This window comes from Pipistrellus kuhlii, unplaced genomic scaffold, assembly GCF_014108245.1.
Source record: "Pipistrellus kuhlii isolate mPipKuh1 unplaced genomic scaffold, mPipKuh1.p scaffold_m20_p_7, whole genome shotgun sequence".
Taxonomy (NCBI): domain Eukaryota; kingdom Metazoa; phylum Chordata; class Mammalia; order Chiroptera; family Vespertilionidae; genus Pipistrellus; species Pipistrellus kuhlii.
Window position 1 is genome coordinate 22,782,866 of NW_023425573.1, and position 22,854 is coordinate 22,805,719.

General features: G+C 38.3%; 2 protein-coding genes across 23 annotated transcripts in view; one reads left to right on the plus strand and one right to left on the minus strand.

Annotated features, from left to right (window-relative positions):
• MFF (mitochondrial fission factor) overlaps window positions 1-6,123 on the plus strand; it is a 28,503-nt gene extending 22,380 nt beyond the window's left edge. For 15 of the 21 annotated variants that reach the window (XM_036422447.2, XM_036422449.2, XM_045575355.1 and 12 more), the window contains 3 exons: window positions 408-467; window positions 3,168-3,252; window positions 5,929-6,123. In XM_036422447.2, the coding sequence (XP_036278340.1) occupies window positions 408-467; window positions 3,168-3,252; window positions 5,929-6,060 (277 nt within the window). In that variant the 3' untranslated portion in view covers window positions 6,061-6,123. Of the gene's footprint in view, window positions 1-407; window positions 468-1,534; window positions 1,570-3,167; window positions 3,253-5,928 lie in introns of all 21 variants that reach the window. The other 6 variants (XM_045575356.1, XM_045575358.1, XM_036422463.2 and 3 more) reach the window with 2 other exon arrangements.
• Window positions 6,124-9,353: 3,230 nt separating this feature from the next.
• On the minus strand, window positions 9,354-21,355 carry TM4SF20 (transmembrane 4 L six family member 20). Of its 2 annotated transcripts, XM_036422473.2 has the most exons (4): window positions 21,172-21,355; window positions 14,979-15,044; window positions 10,708-10,853; window positions 9,354-9,819 (listed from the first exon to the last, which is right to left on the minus strand). In XM_036422473.2, exons 1-4 carry the CDS (start codon window positions 21,352-21,354, stop codon window positions 9,549-9,551), a joined length of 666 nt encoding a protein of 221 aa, XP_036278366.1. In that variant the 5' UTR covers window position 21,355; the 3' UTR covers window positions 9,354-9,548. The 2 variants fall into 2 exon arrangements, with proteins under 2 accessions (XP_036278366.1, XP_045431319.1); XM_045575363.1 differs by lacking the exon at window positions 14,979-15,044.
• Window positions 21,356-22,854: the final 1,499 nt, after the last annotated feature.

Sequence of the window (22,854 nt, forward strand, 5' to 3'; positions counted from 1 at the left end):
AGCAACCATGATCATGCAGGTGCTTCTAACCGGTTCTTGACATGCTTCTAAAATTGATGTGACTGTTTTCCAACTTCAAGAGAGCAATTATACTTTTTAAACAGAGTTGTCCTCTGTCTTGAATTTCATAATTAAAATACAAGCACCCAAAATTATTTTATATGTTGGTGCTATTTTGTTAACTATAGATTTCCTTAATTTTTAACCCATTGAAAATACTAAATTTATGAAAATCTTAAAATGGAGGACTTGGGAGACAAAGATGTTTAAAGTATTTGAAATATATTATATTGTATTGAAACATACAATATAATCCTATTTGACATTTATTTGTCTTGTTTTTGCTTTTATTTTATTACTTCTCTGTTTCCTGATTCTATCTTGTGCCTTCTCCAAAACTGCCTTAGACCCGTGTTGCGTGGTGGGTCTGCTGCCGCCACTTCTAATCCTCATCATGACAACGTCAGGTAAATTTTGAGACTTTGTAACTACCAGGGTGAATAGCTGGCTGAATTTGTATTTTGCAGGCAATAATGCATGTAGTAGCCATGCCTTTATATTGTAGCTTGAGCCTCTGCAGTTTTCTGAATGAGTGCATCCTGCTTTTCTCTGAGAACAGTGAGTAGTCACTCGTGACATTTGGCCACCAGAGTAAGGAAAACACTTAATTGTACTACAGTATTGTGTATCCCCATGTTTTAATTTAAATCCAGTTTCATTAACTTACAGGAGATCATGCTAAAATGGAAAATGTCGCCTTGAATCTTGTCTTATATGCATCCTTTCCATTGTTAGCCCGAGCTTCTGTCCAGCGTTTTCTTTTTATTTAATTGTCTATAATATCATCTTCCATGCATAGAGAAAGCTGTCGATAAGGCATCATCTTAAATTGGGTAAAATCAGCATTGACAGTTTGAGTAAATTAAACATAAAGGGAATTTAAGAATTTTTTATCATCTGTTGATTTCAGCTTTTCTCTTATTTTTGCCCCTTTCACACATGCTTACTATGAGTAACAATTTCTTGTGTTAAGCACAAGACAGATAGAATAGCACACATAAATACTTAAGGTTCTTATGTGCCAAAATCCCCAATTCCCACATTCTAGGGAAGGAGGAATTTGGGTTAGTGTTCACAGATACCATTACTGTAATTATTTTCAGACTTTATTTTGTTTAAGCACAAATACATTATCTGTAGCATTAGACTTAAAACTGGCAGCATTATTTCTGTGATGAAAGGAAACTGCCACATTCATTTTTAGGCAAGAGAAGAGGGAACCGGCAGTTTCTCACTGTAGGTAGTTCAGATTAGAAGATTCGGAAGTGCCTTAGGGATCTTCCCACTCTGCCGACCTGTTTCTTCTGACAGCACTAACCACATCCGTTGTAAGTTTTCCAATTCACTCCTAAGTTTGTCTCTCTATTTTCAACCAGTGATCTGACTTACACTTCTTTTGGTTTTAAGTTAAATTATATAATTTTTTTTCCCTATCCTTAAATTTTTTTTGCAAATGAAGGTGTGTTTTTTACAGATATTGAAACCCTTAGTTAATTCAGAATTTTAATTGTAAGTAATCCTTTTCAGTTGTACTTCGTTCTGTGTTCAGTTCAGATCCCCTGACCTTTGAAGTAATTGCTTCTATTGTTTGAATTTTTCCCCAAATATTCATCTCATGCATGACCTCACAGAAATAGGACAGTTGTGGTATTTGGTTTTTTTTGTTGTTGTTGTTTGTTTTGTTTTTTAGATAAAGGGTAGAGAAGAGGTGTCTCCAGCCCTTATTTTTTCTACTAATCATTTAATTCTGTCATAATGTTCAAAGGAATAATTAATGCATATGTTTTTAGCATCTACTAGCTTTACAGCTTACTTCTCTAACTGCTGCAGTTACTCTCAGTATTCCAGAACATTCATTCTGTCCCCATGAGAAAAGGGGCAATTAATGAAAAAGCAAGTTAGTTTAGTCATCAAAGGCACATCTAGAGATTGTTCTATATTATTTAGAGTTAGTACTACCATGGTATTGAAAGTGCATCCTGTCTGGTGTTTTTGGGTGGTTTTAAATTGTATTTGAAACAAAAGAATTTTCTAAATAGACTTGTTTTTAACATGTCTGCATAGAACGGTATTTCTCTTTATACCTCTTTGTGTGGTAAGGTGCTTTTTATAATGGAGACCTACTTAGTATATTAGAAAATATCTATGTGCCAATTTTGTAGATTGCATAGGAGTAACTTTTAAATTCAGTTTATTTATATTCTCATTCAGAATAATTAATATGCCATTTTACTGAAATAGCCATACAGGATTAAAATAGGATATAAACATGTGAGGTGTGTAAATTATATCTCAATAAAACTGTTCATTAAAAACATATTTAAAAAGTGGAAATCCAGGCAAAGAGGAAGAGTATTTGTGTATTTGTTTCTCAGAAGTTTATTGTCATTCATTTAAAAATCAGTGTCCTTTTAGAAGTAACTGCATTTGAACAAGAAGTACTTTTTGTGTGCTTTTTCTGGAGTTTGTCTAATTGGCTTTCCAGTATTATTGTTTTCTACACAGCCTCTTAATTATTGATTATTCAGCTAGTTCTGGATCTCAATGTAGTGACAAGATGTATTCAGGCGATTTTACAGTAGAGAGTAATTGGAAAATAAGAAGAGTAGAAATGACAAGAAAAGAGGAAATGAGAGGAGGAAGAGAAATAAAATGATCAGTCTTATTTTGCTAGCTAGAGTTAGTGTCCCTGCCAGTGAGTCTCAGTAGGAGCTCTTTGCAGCCACACATGGACATAAGTTTGTCTAAGTATCGTATATTGTTATATTCTAGAGTGGCAGCCCTCAAGTCTTTTCACCCACGGGTCCTATTTTAACAATGCCCATCCCTCTGAGTCGAAAAGTGTCTCCTTTTTTGTATCTTTAGTCAGGATTCTTCTTATTCTCAAAGTTTTAAGACATTTGCCAATATTTAAGGTAATTGTAATCTTAAGTTGTTTTCTTTCCTTTATTAGTAACAACTCAGATTGTAAAATACTTTAGGAATTTATATTGTAATTCCAAACTTTTGAACAATTCTTTGAACACTATACGTTGCATTACATGACTTGTCAGGTACTCGTAATTCTATTCTAATATTTAATTGTATTTTTATTTCTTATCTGCTAGGTATGGCATTGCAAATATAGATCCAACAGTTGAAGGAACTGCAGATGACATGAATGTTGTAGATGCAGTTTCATTAAGACGACAGGTATTTAATATATCAAATAAGATATAATCCTAAGTTATATTCATATAATGTTTAAAGTAACAGTTCCAAACATTTCATCACTTTCTCTCCTGTGGAAGTAATGAATATAAATATTTTATCAGCCAAACTACTTATTACACCATAATTGAATGTCCCGTTTTGATTAAAGATGTATTAAACCATCATTTACATGTTTTGATCAGCATAAAACAGTATTGCCTGAATGGATTGATGTAGTTCTGATGAATAACAAAGAATTTTGACATTTTAGCAAACCAGGAAAGCCCTAAAGGCTTGTTGGCTTTTGGAAATGTGGAACAGTCTAAGTAAAGATCAGGAAAATATTTTAGCATAAGAATAAATCAGAATATCATTTTAAAGATTTAATATAATACAAAGTTAACATGAAGCAAATACTTTTTCATTTTGAGTCTCATATTGTTGAAATGTAAATGGAAGCTATAAGTTTTTACATATTTCATATATTTATTTATACTTCGCTTATTGAAGAAAGTGATTGAAAGTGGTTTCTTCAACCTTTATCATTGATTTCACAATTATACCAACAACCTTGTTTTCTGAAAGTGTAATTTTAGTATGTTTTCACAGTGTTCATTTAAGCCTTAACTTAGAGTATAGGACAGACAAAGATGCAGTAGTTATAAACTAAAGGCCAGTGCACAACACTCGTGCACTGGGTGGGAGGTGCCCCTCAGCCCAGTCTGCGCCCTCTCGCAGTCCGGGACCCCTCGTGGGGTGTCCATCCCGAGGGGTCCTTAGCATTGCCATGGAGGCGGGAGAGGCTCCCGCCACTGCTGCTGCGCTTGCCAGCGGTGAACCCGGCTTGTGGCTGAGCAGCGTTCCCCCTGTGGGAGCCCACTGACCAGTAGGGGGAAGCTCCTGTGTTGAACATCTGCCCCTTGATGGTCAGTGCACATCATACCAACCAGTCTTATTGCCATTTGGTCTATTTGCAATTAGCCTTTTATTATAAACTAGAGGCCCAATGCACGAATTCGTGCAAGAGTAGGCCTTGCTTCCCCTGGCTGCTGGCACTGGCTTCCCTCTGGTACCCAGGACCCATGCTTCCTTCTGGCCACCAGCACGAGCCCGGAACCTGGGCTTCCCTCTCAGCCCCAGCTTCATGTTCAGAAAGACGTCCATTCTAATGAGCATATTACACTTTCAGTATAGACTAGAGGCCCAGTGCATGAAAATTAATACACTGGGGAGGGTCCCTCAGCCTGGCTATACCCTCTCCCAATCCAGGAGCCTTCAGGGAATGTCCAGCTGATAGTACAACTGTCCTCTGCAGGAGGCAACCAGCAGGCTGATAGGGAAACAACACCTGCCAGTGAGGCCTGGCTCTGCCCCACCACCGTCATTTTCCACCCCCAATCAAAATCCCCTCCCTCTGCCCACTGGCACCTGCCTTGGTTGGCCTGATGCTGCCCACTTGCTAGCCCCCCCTCCTGCTTGCCGTTTGTCAATTTGCATATTAGGCTTTTATATAAGATAAATAATTTGCACATATGCTTTGAGACTTTAAAAGGAGTAGAAAGCCAGTTGGGAAACTAGGTTTCTAAGATAATTAACATAAATGGAGTCACCAGAAGATTCTACAGAATTTATATTTGTATTTATGACTTGGTAATAAGGGAAGCAGCTACTTCTACAGCTCCCTTTGCTCCATTTCTCATTTGGGAACCCAACAGTCTGGAGCCCATTTAGTGTAGTGATGAGCAGCTCAGGGGTCACTAGCTTCAGGATACTTTAGGGGTGAGGGGTATTAAAAATCTGCCTTGAGCCCTAACCGGTTTGGCTCAGTGGTTTAAGAGTGTTGACCTGAAGACAAAAGGATTCCAGTTTTGATTCTGGTCAGGACCACATTGCCCTGGTTGCGGACTCAATCCCCCAGTAGGGGGCATGAGAAGACAGCCAATCAATGATTCTCTCTCATCATTAATATTTCTATCTCTCTCCCTCTCCCTTCTCTAAAATCATTTTTTTTTAATTGTTTTAAAGCTAGTCAGAAATGCTCAAATAGAAATATCTTAATGATTCAACACAATGCCACTTTTCTATTGGCAATAAAATAAGATTGGTAGTGTAAGAACATAGAACCAAATCCCATGGAACCAAATAAATTGCTCATTTTGAGTAGTGGGAAAGGTAATTTTTAAATACTTCTATTGTTTACTGAATTGACCCTAACAAAAAAGTGGTTGCTTAGCACTGATAAATCAGATTATTGGAATGGCCATGCCCACCTTACATGGGTTGCAGGTTCCATCCCCACGGGGTCACATTTGGAAGACAACCAATTGATATTTTTCCCATCAGTGTTTTTCTTTCTCCACCTCCTTCCCTCTCTCTCTCCCATTCTCACTCTCTCTCTCTTCCTCTCTCTAAAATCAATAAACATCCTTGCTTGGGGATTAAAAAAAAGGGGGGGGGGGTGGAAATAGACCCTTTCTAACTCAAAAATTTGGAAAAGGGAAAGGGAGAAGAGTATTTAAGTGAATCTTAGCTGTTAATAGGTAACTTTTCTATATAGTTTATTTTTACATTGCTCCAAATGAAACTTGTTTATAATAATTATTTTGACAAATTATACTACTTTATAAGAATTTGATCACTCCTTACATTAAAGCTTCTATTTTGTTTTTCACTTAGATAATCAAATTAAATCGACGTCTACAACTTCTAGAAGAGGAGAACAAAGAACGGGCTAAAAGAGAAATGGTCATGTATTCAATTACGGTAGCATTCTGGCTGCTTAATAGCTGGCTCTGGTTTCGCCGCTAGAGTAACCTCAGCTCTCAAAAAATACTGTTTCAACAGCTGGAAATATAAAGAATTTGCAAACTTCTTTGTTTCTGTGTTTGCATTGAATATGCCATTTTATAGTCCATGCCCTGAAAATGTACTTCTTCCAGAAGGGAAGGAGAAAGACTCATGTTTGCAGGGGTAAAGATATATTCTGTCACCTAGCTGTATTCCCTTGTAACTAGTCCTGCAATAATGCCTACTAAAATTCTCTTTGCATGTTGTGTAAATAGGCTCTGATTTGTTTTTTTAAAGGAATTAATTTTTTTGCCACATCAGTTTGCACAGGTAATTCTCTGAATGGGGGAGGATAGAGAATAGATTTAGAAAAGTATCTGTAAAAGAAAAATCCTTGACTTTGATCTGTTTCCCAAACATTGTTAAACAGTTTTGTTAATGGACATGCTCGCATCCACATTCAGCATTAACACATCTGAAAGTCATGGTCTGGTGTTAGAATTAATAAATTCAAGCCACCTCATGTTTCACCTTTATTATTAAAATAAGTCCTAATATTTTCAGCAGTTTATCAATATGTGTGTAAAATGTGTGTGCTTTTATTTTTTTCAGGTGGTTTTCTATAAGGGACATTTTTACTAAGTTCATGTGTGAATGATTTAAAAAACTACAGAATAAGGTACAATTGCAGTGTATTTAATAAACTATCAACCAAAGCAGTATTTGTTGATCGGAAGATTTTTGTTTCATTATACTGTGCTATGAGCTCTATCACATGCTCTTATATGAACCCAAGTCTGTCTCAGGCGTGAGTCATGCAGCTAAGGGCTTGGCAGGAGCAAGACCCTATGTACTGCTCTTAAGGAATTGACAAATCAATGGAGGAGGCTGGGAATAGGTTTATTAAAGAATTAGAGGATGATAAAAACAACTTTATTGATGAAAAGCAATTTGAGATACATGCTGTAGGGAGAGGGGAGAGTGTTTCACATGGTGGATACAATAAAGTGTAAAGATTTTAAAACAAGATTGAATATGGAGGTGGAAGTGAGAAATAAAAAAGTTTGTAAATGACTAAGTACATGGGGAAGGGGGGGTGTACAAATACTGGCAAAGCTGGCATGTCCCCAAAATATACATAAATTCAGATGGTCCATAGGCTTTTAGGGACTTTATTCATGTCAGCAAACTACTAGTGAAATAGCAGGTAAATGACTTAACAGCTACTTAAGCTGATGTGCTTCTTCAAGCCATCCTTTCTGTGGGAGGCTTGTCTGTCTCTCCATGACTGGAGAATTGGGTCATCTAGGGCAGTGGTCTGCAACCTAATTAGTCAACAGAGCCAAATATCAACAGTACAATGATTGAAATTTCTTTTGAGAGTCAAGTTTTAAACTTAAACTATATAGATGGGTACATTGTTATTAACTTAATTAGGGTTCTCCTAAGCTGGCCTTTGCTAAAAACTCAAGGGGCCAAAGAGCCGCATGTGGCTCGCGAGCCACAGTGCCGACCACTGATCTAGGGTGATGTGAAGATTGTATGCACTGTCGCTGCCCCTCATGTTGTTCGACTACATAGTGTGAGCTGTCCTGTCACTTGTGATTTAATTTTATGGCTATAGCAGTTTGGCATTCATTTAATAAGTATTGAATCTTTGCTGAAAGCTAAGTACTAAAGATAGAATTCATCAGTTCATTCCATGGAATGTCCCTAGTAGCCAAGATAGAATTCATTCATTGATTCCACAGATTATTTCTAGTAGTGGCCTTACTTTGTGTCAGACGCTGTATTTGGTACTGAGCATACCAGGAGTGAATACAAGAAACATATCCCTGTACCCATGGAGCTTACAGTCTTACGGGGGAAAGTGAAATTTAAGAAGCAAGTACAAATAAAAATGCCATCACCATTGTGGTGAGTACTATCAATGAAAGAGGGCTAAGGGAGGGTAAAGGGACACCTGCTTGTCATTAGGTAGTTAGGGAAGGCTTCTTAGAAAAAGGGATATTTGTGCTGAAGTATGAAGAGGACTTAGCCAGAGATTAGACTTTGGGGGGAAGGGAGGAATTTGGGGGCCTGGATAGGAGAGAGGCCTGAAGCAGGAAGGAGCTGATGAATTAATGGATGAGAAGCATTAGTTGGTCCCTGTTGTCTTATTATGATGGACATACAAGCAAAAGCATTTATGTTACATTGTTACAGGTATGATAGTAGTAGTTTGGGTATGTGCTAACTTGATGTATTGGAATCGTGCACTCTGGGAAGCTTTCTCAGGTAGGAAATAATGTAAGTTAAACTTTAAGGATAAATTGGGATTTGTAAGAGCATGAGGAGTTCTTTACACAGCAAATGGATTCAGAAATAAAGTGCCTGTGTGTGACTAATTTTGAGGAGCAGCTACAATGTAAGTATTGTAAGTTATTTCTACAACCTGAAGCATAATGAACATAAGTAAATGAGAAGAAAATGCAGGAATGATCTACATTCAGAAAATTGTAGATTTTTAGTATTTTATATCATTTTAATATGGTAAATAGACTTTTATTAGGTTGTCTTTTAAAGATTATAATATAGAGAAACCTTTTTTTGAAAGACTAATTTTTTTCTAGGTATTTATAGTTCTTTATTGTGAAAAATGCAAACAGGAAAATAAAGTATAATGACTCACTGTAGTCTTGTCCCTATATATGACAATGAAGATTTTTTTATTGCTTTATTTTTTGGTTGATGTATTTTTAAAACATGACATTTTCCCCCCCAAACACAAAAACATGCATTTCTAAAAAATAAAGACATTTTTATATTACCATAAGCCATTGTCAGTTGTAAATATTCACAATAAGTCCTTAATATTACCCAAACCAATCCTGTACAAGGTCTGCATAATACATTTAGTTGAATAACATCTCTTTGTTCTCAATATAGAATAGTTTCCTCAATACACTTGTTTTTTCCCTGTACATTTTCTTGTTGAAAACAGAAGGCTATTATCTGCTTACTGTCCTTCCTTTAGAATTTGAGTCTATTTCCCTGGATTTCTAGTAAGTGAGGAATTTGGTCTAAAAAATTGATTACATTTAGGTTAGTTATTTTTTCATAAAGTATAAAGAAATACAGGGGAAAGGCCCTACTTTGACTTCCAAAATAACTTCTGTTCCTTCTCATCTTCCCTTCCTCCGTCGCTCATCTCTTTTCCCCTCCCTCTCTTCCTCTCCACACAAGAATGGAGAATTAAAAAATTCAAACAGCACAAAAGGATTCAAAACACATTGAAAGATTCTCTTCACTGCACTACTGGTGATAATTTTTCCTATGAAAGTGGTTTGCATTTAACAACATTAAATGTAAAAGGCTGATTTTTTTTTTAGTCACCTTTAAAAAAATCTTTTGGACTAGAGGATTAATGCAGCTGTCTAGCTAATATTTCGTTATTGAACTTCTAACTTCTAAAAGGGTATCTTAAATGTAATTCTCAGGTGATTCAAACTGCTTGTATTTGTATTTTGTTACACAATTCGACTTCTTCGCTTGGAGACTCCACACAGACAGCCGAGGAAACCGATGACAATCTGACTGAGTGCAAACAGGAGCTCAAGGAACCCCACGAGCAGTAAGCCTACAAATGCTGAGAAAAAGATAGTCCTGTGCCTCTTTTCTTTAGGACTGACGTGCAAATCACTGGTCATGGTGTCATTCTTGATGGGAGAATTCAAACTGTTAGGAGCTACGCAAGATCCATTGGAGAACCACTGTAGATTCAAGGATTGGGGATCAATCCTTCCAGAAAAATAAAAGATAAGATGTTTAAGAATTTCTGTGGCCATCAAAAGAATACAACATTGTACCCAAGAAAGGGAAAATATGGTAAAACAAAGTATTATTGAAATGTGCCTTGAAATTATAGCTAAGATCATACTTTCTGAGCATATGTCTTTCTTTTTTAATGTAGTAAGATAAAGGAAAAGGAGGGGAAACTTTATGTAAGTGAATGTCTGATTATTCTCTAATATAGAGAGAAGTAATGAATTAGATTGTTCTTTTGTTCTAGTTTTTCACATTGTGCTGAGGTGCAGACATAAAACCATCTTATGAAACTGAAAGGAACCATTTACTTATAATTCTTCATTATTGTTGCTATGTGACATAAACTTTTAATTCATTCCTATCCATACATCTATTTCTAGTGTGTCCCCATAATCCATCTGCTGCTTGGTTTCTTTTAGGGCTTATAAGTAAGGCTCTAGATTTTATTTATTTTGTTTCTATTCAATTTTTTAAAGTATAGAAGTAATCTGTGCTTCTGGCTTACAAATTTCATTAGCTCAGAACTGTGGGAAGTCAGGGCTTCCTCATCACCATTCTCCAAAGGTGAAAGTTAAGCTGCTGCTGTGTGTTGCCATATATTTTTAAGGCAAGGATAAGCCATCTGAGTCAGTTATCCTTTAAAGAAGGCCATACCCAAAACATCTGAACGTGGTGATTCCTCCACTTTTTTATGAGCTTTTGCCAGTTGGAATTAATGTGCTAAATCCCTAAGAATCTGTCCCAGTAGTTTCATAAAAAAAAAAAAAAAAAAAAAAAAAAAAAAAAAAAGCATTGTGTGAGCACCACAATATTCTAATCTAAGTAGCTTCGGTGTAAGACAATCATGGAAAGGTCACTCACCTTAAATTTTCAAACGAGAATTTGCAGGTACTGTTGCTTGGAGAATTACAGATGAGAGGACCTTCCAAGAGAGCACTCAGGGATACCAGCATGCAGTACACTGCACCAATGATTGTGATTACATTAAAAAATGATGAAAGAAACATCTGAAAAATAAGGTGGTTCATGTGCACATGTTATTACATGTTCCTGGTCTGTTTCAAGTTTCAGCATCAGATCTAGGGTTGCCCTTCTCTGGCCACCTTGTAGCCCTAGATCTTAAGATCACAGTTTGATTGGGTGTGAATTATAGAAGAAGGCAGAGGGCAAAGTGCCATTTTACTGACTCACTAAAAGAGTGATGGTCTTGCCGTGTTTTATGAAAATTCTGAGCCTTGTCCATTTTATTATAACTGAGCATTGAGGTCTGGTTCCTCTGTCATATTCTGTGTACTTCCTACTTCATAGAACCTTGGCTAGAACAGCAGCACCCACACTTGGATGTCCACTCTCTGGACTTCTAAATCTTTAGTCTGGACTTGGCCCTGATCTTGAAAGTGGTCTGAGATCAGCATTTTGCATCGAGGTACAACAGGGCTTCTCGATCTCAGCACAACTGGCCTGTGGGCATTTTGCTGTTGGGGGCCTTTCCTGTACATGATACAATGTCTGGCAGCATTTCTGTCTCTGCCCACCAGGTGCCAGTAACACACACTCACCCAGGTGTAGCAACCAGAAATATTGCCAGACATTGCAAATGTCCCCCTGGGAGCAGGGGCGTGTGGGGCAGAGGGTGCATGCACCTGATTTTGGTGCAGCAGCACCACTGAGACAGAGGGAAAGACTGTAAGCATCTTTCATTTTGTGAATCAGTCACAGGAAAACAAGCATGAGATTTGGGGATAGGAAGTGTTTTGGCCCAAATGGAAGTTGGTTTCCAAAAAGAAGTTCTGTGTTGTTTCCACGGAGTGTTGTGTTAATCCCTGTTAATTATGATTGTTTAAATCTGCAGAAATGAAGGGAAGGACTTCTTTTCCTTTGATGGGGTAATACTGCAGCTCCCAGAGGGGTCACCTGTTGCATTTGTTAGACCTGCCTTTAAAGGGTAGGCAGAGTAAGTGACTATGTAAATAGTATGTGTAGAGGGAGCTTGGGCTTTGCTATCCTTTCAGTAAGCCCAAGAGATGGATGCTATTATTCCCATCTTAAGGATGAGAAAATGCAGTTCAGGGAGATTGGCAAGGTGTCAGGACCTCACAGCTGGTAAACGTCAGTGCTCAGACCTAACCACTAACCAGCCAAAAGCCCAGAATGATGGGTTTGGAGTGTGATTCAAATCCTGCTTCTCCCACACTACTGTTCAATTTGCTGATCAAGAAGTGTCACTGTTTATATTTTGGTCATCTATTATTTCTGACTTCTCATCACTGCAGAGAGGCCTGGCTTTAGAAGGTGATTCCAACCTCTGTATTTCCCCTAGACTTGGGTTCATTTAAAGACTCAGGAAAACCTAAGTATTCAGAGGCAAAATCAATAAATGGATAAAGGGAAGGAGCAGAGAACAGCTCAAGTAGGGGAAATAGTGGGAACAGTTAAGATAGGTGGTCTTGGGGAACACCTCTTCTCTCCCTCCCAAGATCTAGCCTTTGCCACTTTTGTGATGCTTTGGTCTCTACTTGAAAGATACAAGATATGGCCCTAACTGGTTTGGCTCAGTGGAGAGAGCGTCGGCCTGCGGACTGAAGGGTTCAGGTTCGATTTCAATCAAGTTCATGTACCTTGGTTGTGGGCACATCCCCAGTGCGGAGTGTGCAGGAGGCAGCTGATTAATGTTTCTCTCTCATCGATGTTTCTGACTATCCCTCTCCTTTCCTCTCTGTAAAAATAAAAAATTAAAATATTTATATTTTTAAAAAGATATAATATATGACTTAAACACCAGTCCTCACATGGCTGGTGAGAAAAGTGTCTAAAAACTTGGTTGGACCTAATCAGTATAAACTGGTGATTTAATGACCAGCACTACTATTATTACACGATGCCCCCCACCTTTGGCCAGCAAGTCAAGCCCAATACCTGCGTGAAAAGATGGTTTGATTATTCTCAACTCGCTGTTGTCCGCAAAGGAGAGAGAAAAATGGTCATTGAAAATATGAAAAATTTATCATGAAAGGTTATGTGCGGCGGGAGTGGGGGGTGCAGGGAGATATTCTTAATGGAAATACAATCTGAGAGAAAAATCTAAATATTCTGAAATCTTTAAGTTTGAGGATTCAGAAATAATTCAGTATATCTTTCTCAAGAATGTTTGGCTCTGGCTGGTTTGGCTCAGTGGATGGAGTGTCAGCTTGCGGACTGGGGGGTCCCGGGTTCTATTTCGGTTAGAAGCACATGGTGGGTTTTGGGCTCAATCCCCAGGTCTGAGGGCGGAGGGGGGGGAGGAGGAGGGAATGTCCAGGAGGCAACCAATCAATGATTCTCTCTCATCATTGATGTTTTTGTCTCTCCCTCTTCTTTCCTCTCTGAAATCAATAAAAACATTTTTAAAAAAATTTTTGGAATAAAACGTAGAGGTAATTCAACGTCAAACTCCAAGGGATAATAGTTTAAAAAGAAAAGTGCAAGAAAGGAAACTAAAAAGACTGACTGACTACCTGCAATGTATCAGGAACAAAGAGAGACTATAAATAATTAGCAAAGTAGTTATAACCCTAGATATCAAATGACAGAAAAAGGTAATTTTAAAAAATACAAATGTGTAATATTAATCTAAATATGAATCTCTAAACAGTGGTTCTCGCCCCTGGAAACACATTAGAATCACATAGGGTATCTTTTAAAAATACTGATGTTGCCTCTCAGGGGAAGTGGGAGAAGGGGAGAGATATTTTTAAGATCCTCCCTGGTGATTCTAACGTCCCCATCAGGCTGAGAACTATCGCTTTCAAACCTCAAGCTCAGCCAGGAACTCACTGTGAGTGCTCATTTATTCGTCTATGCCTTCCTTAGAGAATTATGAGCCCTCACACAGTGTTATTAACAATGTTCATGGCCTCGTAGTGTAGACATTGTGACTTTGAGAGTCTGATGGATTGAGACAAAAGTTCACTTACTGGCTGTGCTACACTGGCAAATTATTTGCTTTCTCTGAGCACCAGTTTCTTGGTCAATAAAGTGGATCATATTTCAAAACTAAAGGGTTTTTTAAAGAAATAAGATAACATATTTGAATCTGTTCTGAGCATAGTGACAGAAGGGTAATAATTATTCATTATTTTCCTTTTAATTAAAATCTTACTCATAGTAGGTTTGTACTAAATGTTAGAAAAAATAACTAGTGTCTTCTTTAATCACATACAAGCAATGAGCATTCTGAATCTAGCAAACCAATCTTGTATATGCATGAGAGAACTGAGGTTACATTTTCCTTAAGTATTTTATACACAGCACAAAAATAAGTCTAAAATTGGTTGCAGCTCTGGGTGTGATTTCTAAATCACCTTCCTTTGAAAACCTTTAGATAGTGAAACTGAAGATTGGGGTAAGGTGTGAGGCTGGCTCCAAAGTTATATTTTTATGGAGGAGGGGGGGAAAAACAAAACCCTCATACTTTCTGTATCATCATATAAGCATACTACCCTGTTTCCCCGAAAATAAGACAGTGTCTTATATTAATTTTTGCTCCCAAAGATGCACTAGGTCTTATTTTCAAGGGATGTCTTATTTTTCCACGAAGAAGAAAACAGTACACATTTATTGTTAAATGAAAATAAAGGAAATTTATTACCTTTATACGGTACGGTAGTACGGTAGTTGTCAACACAAACCAGACAAACTGTGAATCCTACAGTATCAAGAATTTACTCATTTATTCGATGACAATCATGTCATCATCTTCTGGAACATCATCATAACAATCCAATTCCTGAATTTCCTGGTGAATTTCTTGTAACTCCATTTCTTTCAGAATCAGTGGGCCAAATCTCTCATGTTTAGCCTAGGGGGGGCCTTATTTTCGGGGGGATGCCTTATATTTCATTCAGAAGGAAACCTGTAAGTAGGTCTTATTTTCGGAGGATGTCTTATTTTCAGGAAAACACGGTAATAGGACGTTCCTAAAACTGTGGTTCTGCCACTGGAACCACACTGAGATTTGGTAGCTTCTGAAGCCCCAAGTGGCTTTGCTCAGCTGTCCATACTGTTGGTGCACTCTGCCCCTCAAACCCTCCCCCACCAACCCTCCTCCCCCCCCCCTCCTCCCCACACACACACAATCGCTGCTCGGTACTCACCCCGCCTCTGTTGTTGCAGCAGGCTCTTTTCCTTGCTGCCAAAGACATTGTTGTTGCTGGAATAGCCTGGAAATTACATCAACAGGAAAGAGGAGTCTTAATACTTCTCATCAGATGAGAAAGCACTTATCTCTGCCTTCTATTTATCAGCAGTTGTGGGAAATCAAGGCTCAAGAGAACAAGAAGGAAATGTGGCAACGTCCTTGATCTTGTGATCCCCATTTCAACCCTAAAGATTAAAGAGCAGGGAGGGATGGTGGGATTTCAGGATAGCAGTTTCAAATTCTCCCCTCTACATCACTTTACTCTGGGTCATCTTTGGAGAGACCTGGATTTTTATTTTTTTTTTTTAATGTTTTCTGATTGATTTCAGGGAGAGGAAATGAGAGGAGAAATAGAAACATCGATGTTGAGAGAGAATCATTGATTAGCTGCCTCCTGCACACCCTTTTCTGGGAATGGAGCCTGCAGCCTTGGCATGTTCCTAACGGGGAATCGAACCTTGAGCTCCTGGTTCCTGGGTCGAAGCTCAACCACTAAGCCACACCAGCTGGATTAGAGAGACTTGGATTTTAAATTGAGTGAGTTATTTAGTCATTATTTTGGAAGGAGTATTTCTGAAAGAATTAGTTATGTCATCTAAAATTCACTTTTTTTTCTTTTAGTTATTATAATCTGCAGCCACTGTCAAATTTCCCAAAAACTGTCTGCATCTGGCAAGCATCCAGAAAGGAGATTGCTGGTTTTGTTTGCCTGGCATTTGGGAACCAAGAATTCCATCACCACTCCTTTCTCTTTCCTAACGTTCCTCTCAGTGCCGGGTCACTGCCATCTCGCTGGTTCCCAGCTTAGGATTTGGGAAATATTTTTGGTTCCACATTCTGCTTTCTACTCCTTTACACATGATATGCCTTTTCGTTGATGTTCCGCAACTGTGTACCTATTGCATTCTGTATCAAGGGAAATATATTCTGCTGAGGAAAGCTGTAAGGAACAACCTCACATTCTGAGGACTTAGTTTAAAATTTTAGTCCTATCTAGTCAGCAGCTATGACTAGAAATTCTTACTGGAAGAAGCTTTGTATCATTGAAGAGTGGGCAGTAAAATACTTCCCTTCCACTTAAGAAATTTTAGCCCTAAGGTGGGTTTTTTTGTTTGTGTGTTTTGGTTTGTTTTTTGCCATCTCAGCACAGCTGCCTTTGAGTAGTTAGTTCTCTTTCCTTCTGCCCTTGTTTTCTAACATTTTATCGAATTCTGACGACATGCCAGCACTGTCATAGGTGCTGTACGTGTTTCAGTTCATTCCAGCCTCAGCCATCCCATGAGGTAGGCCTTTTTTTATCCTCATCTTACAATGAGAAAACTGAGGCATAGGAAGTTTGAGTAACTTCTCTGAGAAAGTGGAAGAGTTTGGATTTGAAGTGAGGCATTTGATTTCCAAAGCCCAGACTCTTCACTGCTATCCACTCGGAACAATTCTTATCGTTCTCCCCTGTTCCTTCACAGAGTTGATTCATTCTCATCATACCCAACTCCCCCCGCCCTGGCTCATTTCATTGTCCTCTGTTCCTTCCCCAAGTTCTTTTTCCCAAGACCACATCTACCTTTGCTTTTCCAGAGCAGTCTAACATTTAATGCCTGACAAAGCAGCTTTCCTAACAAACTTCACCCCCTCTGACCATGTGCTGACCCCATGGCACCTGTGGACAACACTTTGTAATGTTATCACACTGGGCTTACATATTACCTTGAATTCCAACACTTTTATCATTCAAAGGTCACATGTATGTAGGGCAGCCCAGCCATTCTGGGGTGGAGCTAAGAGCCCAGAAGAAAAGAGAGAAAATTGTAGCCCCCAAATAGGTTGTCAATGTTAATGGGCTGAATCTCTTTGGTCATACACATAAGCCATACTGCCTACTGAGCTTAAGGAACAATTATTTACAGGAACTGGCAGACTATGGCCCACCACTTCTTTGTCATAAAGTTTTATTAGAACTCAACCATACCCATTCACTTACATTGTCTACGACTGCTCTTACACCAACAGTACAGTTGAATAGCTGTGAGAGGAACTGTCTGGCTCTTAAAGCCGAAAATATTCATGATCTGATTTGCTGTACAGAAAAAAAATTGTCAGTCGCTGATTTAGAAAATAATCTGTTAGAAGAAAGATCAACATTAAATTACAGCTTTGGTGGATGAATCATCCCATTTTGCTTATTGATGTAAATTAAACTCTGCTGACTTTCTAGATTTTATTTCAGAGATGCTGAATATTTACTTTTATGGTGTCTTCTCTCGCAAAGGGTTTTATAAAGAAACAATAACTTATGGGAATCCCCTCCCAGTCGACTTCATGGCATGTCAACACATCTTTGTTACATCACAACTCACTGTTTTTCAATTCCTTTGCCCGTTCAGAGCTTTAGACGTTGAAGGGCTCTTTAAGGGATGGATATTAAAATATGAGAAAGTGTGTAGGTATACATATTACTGAGTCATACATTTTTCAGATAATCTGTCAAAATTAGTATTTATGAGAATACTCTTTTTTTAAATTCCTAAGCACATTTTAATGCATAAGAGTTTTTGTAAAACTAATAGTCCTAACAGTCATTTGCTTTTATAAAGAAGTAGTATTGTTCATTCTTCCACCTAGAAACCCATCCTTCTATGCAGTCTTAGAAGTGAGTGTACAACTTACAAATGCAGTACAGAGGAGCTGTGGACCATTGAAACTTGGTAACACAATTCAAACCCTAGGGATCTTCTAAGTACCTGACTCTGAGAGCAACCTGACTCTGAAAGCCACAGCTCATCACAAGTATAAAAGCTGTATTTTGCAAATGCTTGTTACACAAACACCTAACTTGTTTAACATTCAACATTTTTTCTAAGACTTTAATAATTGATGAATTACCATTGAATAATAAGTGTACTCAATGAATAAGCATGATTAAGATCAGGCTTACAATTAATCTTATATCAAATAGCCTTAATACATGGATGGGAAAAGCAAGTTTGTACTTTTGAGTATGCAAAACACGGGGTTGTTTTTTTTTTTTTTTTTATTCATTAACTAGAGACCCGGTGCACAACATTCATGCACTCGGGGGCATGGGAGGGTGGGGAAGTCCCTCAGCCTGGCCTGTGCCCTTTGCAGTCTGGGAGCCCTTGGGGGACATCCTTAGCGCTGCCATGGAGGTGGGCCATTGCACTCGCCAGCCATCAGCCCAGCTTGTGGCTGAGCGGTGCTCCCCCTGTCATAAAGTTTTATTAGAACTTTGCTCCTGCATTGAGTGCCAGCCCCCTGGTGGTCAGTATGCATCATAGCGACCAGTTGTTCCACTGTTCAGTCAATTTGGGTATTACCCTTTTATAGGATTATGTATTCTTTATTTGTATTACAACTATAACCCTCCTTTTGCCCACCCCTCTGTTTTCTTAGGAACATTTTAACTCTCTTTTTAAGTGCTTTGAAAAATGATATTTATTGATTTTTTTCATTTAACATAAAATAGTTGAAGGTAATTGCATAACACTCTTAGTCATGATTTCAAAAGATAAAAAGATTCACCTGTTTTGGGTAAGTCATAAAAACACAGTGAATGTACTTTGTGAAGTAATCAGTAATTAATTCCATAGTTCTCTTCTTCCCACAAAATCTGTTTTTGAAGCAATACCAATTTAAAATGTTAAAGCACTTTTGAAAAGATTTCAAAAACTACAACAAAAGTGTTTATCACACAGGCAGTTCTTTATTCACTTTTCTGTGTACTTACGAGTATATTGAGAGTTCACTATTTTGACAGATGTTGGAAAGGACACAATTCCCTTTGAAAAGGCATTCTTTCACATTATACTAGTACATCAATGAATATGTGTCTTTTATAATGAAGGACAGAAGAGCTGTAGACCATTAAAACTTTATACAGTATCGATAGCTGAGGACCAGGAGAATCCACCTGTGTTCTGAGCCCTTATGTCACCCACCTGTTTCCTTGTGAACCTAGTCTAGAGTTTGAGGTTCACTGTAAAGTGCCTATTGAACTTCTCAAAGAGTTGTTTGATGCTTGGATGGCATTTACCACACTGAGTAATAGAGATAGACTTGTGTAATACTCGTCATTAATATTTATGGGGGGCAATAAAGTAAATTTAATCACGGAACAAGGAAGTGCAGATTCTCTGAAACTTTCACAGGTTTATGGAACCTTTCTGTTCTTCAGTTTCCTGGTGACCTAAATTTATGGATTAAGTTATAAATTGCACATTCTTCCTTGGTTAGCCTGAAACAGGTGGATTATGGTACTAATCCTGGTGGAAAACAGAACTTGGGGATCAGATAAGTCTGGAACTAGGTCTCCCAGCTACTGTGTGATCTTGTTAACCCTCCTAACCTTCTGTTTGCTTGTCTGTTAAAATACAGTTGATAATAACCGCTCAGCCAGATTGTTATAGAGAGTAGATGAGATAACATTGTAAAGCATGAACCCAGTAGTTAGCATTTAGCAGTGGTCTCTCTCTGTGCCTTTCCCTATGTCTTTCTCCTTCTTTGTCCCTTGCTTTCCTGCCTTCTTCATCAGGCTCCTTTCATGCTGGCAAGAAATTTGTTTTTCTTGTGGGAAAGTCCATTTGTATCTAAAGCTGCACAAGTCATTCCAAATGGGTTGTTTTAACATGGGAACTTATAGGAGCTTCATGGGAATTGTCACTGTTGATAAGTCTTGGCCAGCTGTGCCTGGCTTCTGTCTAACCTTATGCAAAGTAAGCTCACACTATTCAACGAGACAGAAGCCTCTAGAAGGGCAAGCAGACACAAGATTTGTAGCCTCATCACTGTGTTGGGCTCTGTCATTTCTCTCAGCCTGAAAGAGAACGTTCATTGCAGTTTGAAGAAATAGCCCACAATTTCCCCAAAGCTTTTCCTGTAAGAGCCCCTTTCTAACAAGCAGGGTGAATACATTGCTCATGATATTAAATGTACAGAAACCTCCAACTTTTGGGGGGTGCTTTACTGGAGTGGCTTTTTGAGGTCAGAGTGTTCTCAAATCCAGTGTGTGAGCTGAAGAACAAATATTTCTCTAAAGATTAATGTATAACCACTCAAGAGTGTTTTCACATTAGTTTGGGGATAAGACCAGCAACAGTCACTGATCATCATTAAGGATGATAATACAGGTAATTGAACTGTTACACACACATCTAAACAAAGGCTTATTTTTCTGACATTAAACAGACTCATTAGGTAGCAGCCAAGTGGTAGAACAAACAAAGCGGCCTCTTGAATGCTGAATTTCCAAACTTCAGTATCCACGTCCCCACTTTATGAGTATGAAAACAAAGTCATAGGATAAGTGACTTGCAAACAGTAATATATTGGAGACAGAACTAGAGCTGAGATTCTCTGCCAGGCCCCCAAACAGTATTTATTCCTCTCCACAGGTGGGTCCTACCCAGGCCACTGCATCAGAATTCCCAGGAAGAGGTCTATAAATCTATCGGGTGATTTATGATTGGTGCATTGGGGGATAATGTATTATACTGCTTTGCTGCAGATGTCAACAAAAGATAGACTGATCAACAATTATCAAACTTAATATTCAACAAGCACGGAAAATTGAGGGAATCCATTCAAAACTTCCCTAACACTAACTATAAACTTGGAAGAGCAGCCTCATGTGCAAAGAAATGTGCTAGGTAATAACCCAACCAACTTCTTAATCCTCAATATTTTTCCATTGATTTTTAGAAAGTGGAAAGGAGAGAAACAGAGAGAGAGAAGCATCAACATGAGACACATTGGTTGTTTGCCTCCCACACGAGCCCCAACCAGGACTGGGGATCAAACCTGCAACCAAAGAATCAAACCTGTGACCCTTCCTTCAGTCCTTGGGCTGAGACGCTAACCACTGAGAAAACTGGCCAGGGCAGCCCAACCAGCTTTTATCAAATTTAACCTTTTTTTTTTTTTTTTTTTTTTTTTTTTTTTTTTTTTTTGCCCAAGCTCCCTAGACTATACCACATATTTAATTTATCATTCCTCACTGATAATCAATATAAATGAATGCCATACCAACACATCTCATTGTATCTTAAGTCAAGACACAGCTCAGCTCACTGTACGTCTGAAAGATGGATTTTGGTAAGGCACCCTTTTCAACATCAAGTCAAATAAAAGTTACTCACCATTAGACCTGCTCCTATGATTCCTGGGTACCACCACTCAAAGCAAGAGATGGGGTTTTGAAAAAATTTGCCTTCCTCGACTCTGTTGACAATGAGAGGGATTGCATTGAGAACTACTCCTGACAGAAGGAGAACCAACAGGCTGAATCCATTGCAGGAGGTACATCCTTCACAGCAGGTCATGGTCACCCCTTGGCTCAGTTAGAAATGCTGTTCCAGTGGCTGTTTGTGTGGCACTGTCTTGCCTTTATCCTGAGCCTCCTAACCTAGTTAAAGTTTAGCACTTATGAAATTAATTTCTGGAATTGGTTTAGAGTCCAAGAGGGCAGACCTTATTATGAGCACAGGAAGTAAGGATAAGCTTATATTATGATGAGGTTGGGAAAGGAAGGCAGGGGGGGAGGGGAGTCTGTTTGTTAGGTAAATATATGCATGAAAATAGGCAGATGGTAACTAAGAACAAGGATGAAGAGGTTAAGAAATGCTCCTCTAACGTATTTTACCAGTGTACCTTATAGAAGTGAAAGCAAGAATACCCAATTAACATAAATTATTTTTCCTGTTGTATTGATATTACCATGTAGTGAAGTTCTTTACTTTGAAATTGTTTAACAATAAAACAAATAGGAGATTGGGGGTAAAGTATTTCCTCTGTTGCAAATGTTCTTGATTAGTCAAAATTTTAGGGAATATACCAAATTTTAAATTTCTTCATGTCATATTTTTCCAGTCTTGCAGACTAACTCATTTAGTGATAACCCACGTAAGACTTGTGGGAGATTTGGTCAATGCTACTTGACTGGAAGTGTTCAAGTAGTTACGGGACAGGAATGCTGAATGGTCCAGGGCTGCTGCTGCCTCTGTAGTAGTCAAAAAGGCAGGGAACTTGGTCGAGTTCAAGCACACACCACTGCAGCTACAGTCCAGGAAGCCACTGCCTCTGTTGCAACTCCTGCCTCTACACATCCTCAAGGCTATTGACTAAACTCTGGAGCACGGGCTGTGATGTCTGCTGTCACTACAACTGTTTCTTCACTTCCGTGAAACTAGTAACTAGACCCAGGGACATCGCTGCAGTGCAGAAAATTCAATATTTCAGTCTTTCTTAACAGCAACAGACAAAAGTAGCAGAAAGAGGACTTCCACCTCATTTTTTGTCTTCCATATTTCTCAAGGGTGGATCTAATTGTTACATAATCCAGAGCTTATATGTAGAGTATTCTAGGAAATGTAGTTTCCATCATTCTGGCTTCTGCCATACAGAAAGGCATAGTAGAAGGACATAAAAATGGATATTGAGCAAAACAGTTCACCAAAGTGATTTAAATTGTATGAAAAAAAATTTTCTCTAAGTTATCTTCTATGACCATGTAACAGGTCCTTTTAAAATAATTTGAATTATGTTTGTATTTCTTACATATCTTATATGTTTAGAATGTCTGAACATTTAGACTTGCATGTCCAGAATGATATGTAATATTTTTAAAACAAGTCGAAACTACCTGTTTAGTTCCATTGAGAACACTTCAGGAGTATTAGATTTGTTTCTTTAAGAGATAGAAGAGAGTTAGTTTGAGGAAGAATGGAGTTCCAGCCAAGTCTTATTTGTATCATTGGTGAAAACAAGAGGTGATGCAAAAACATCTTGTTTTATCCTCTCCCTAAGCCTATCGCTCCCCCGCA

What these genes read in the sequence shown, in the direction of transcription:
- TM4SF20 (XM_036422473.2), bottom strand. Translation starts at nt 21,354, where the DNA reads ATGACCTGCTGTGAAGGATGTACCTCCTGCAATGGATTCAGCCTGTTG. An exon ending in TCATAGGAGCAGGTCTAATG is followed by an intron (nt 15,045 to 21,171) that starts GTGAGTAACTTT and finishes TGTAATTTCCAG; the next exon opens with GCTATTCCAGCAACAACAAT. An exon ending in GCTGCAACAACAGAGGCGGG is followed by an intron (nt 10,854 to 14,978) that starts GTGAGTACCGAG and finishes CTTATTTTTCAG; the next exon opens with ATGTTTCTTTCATCATTTTT.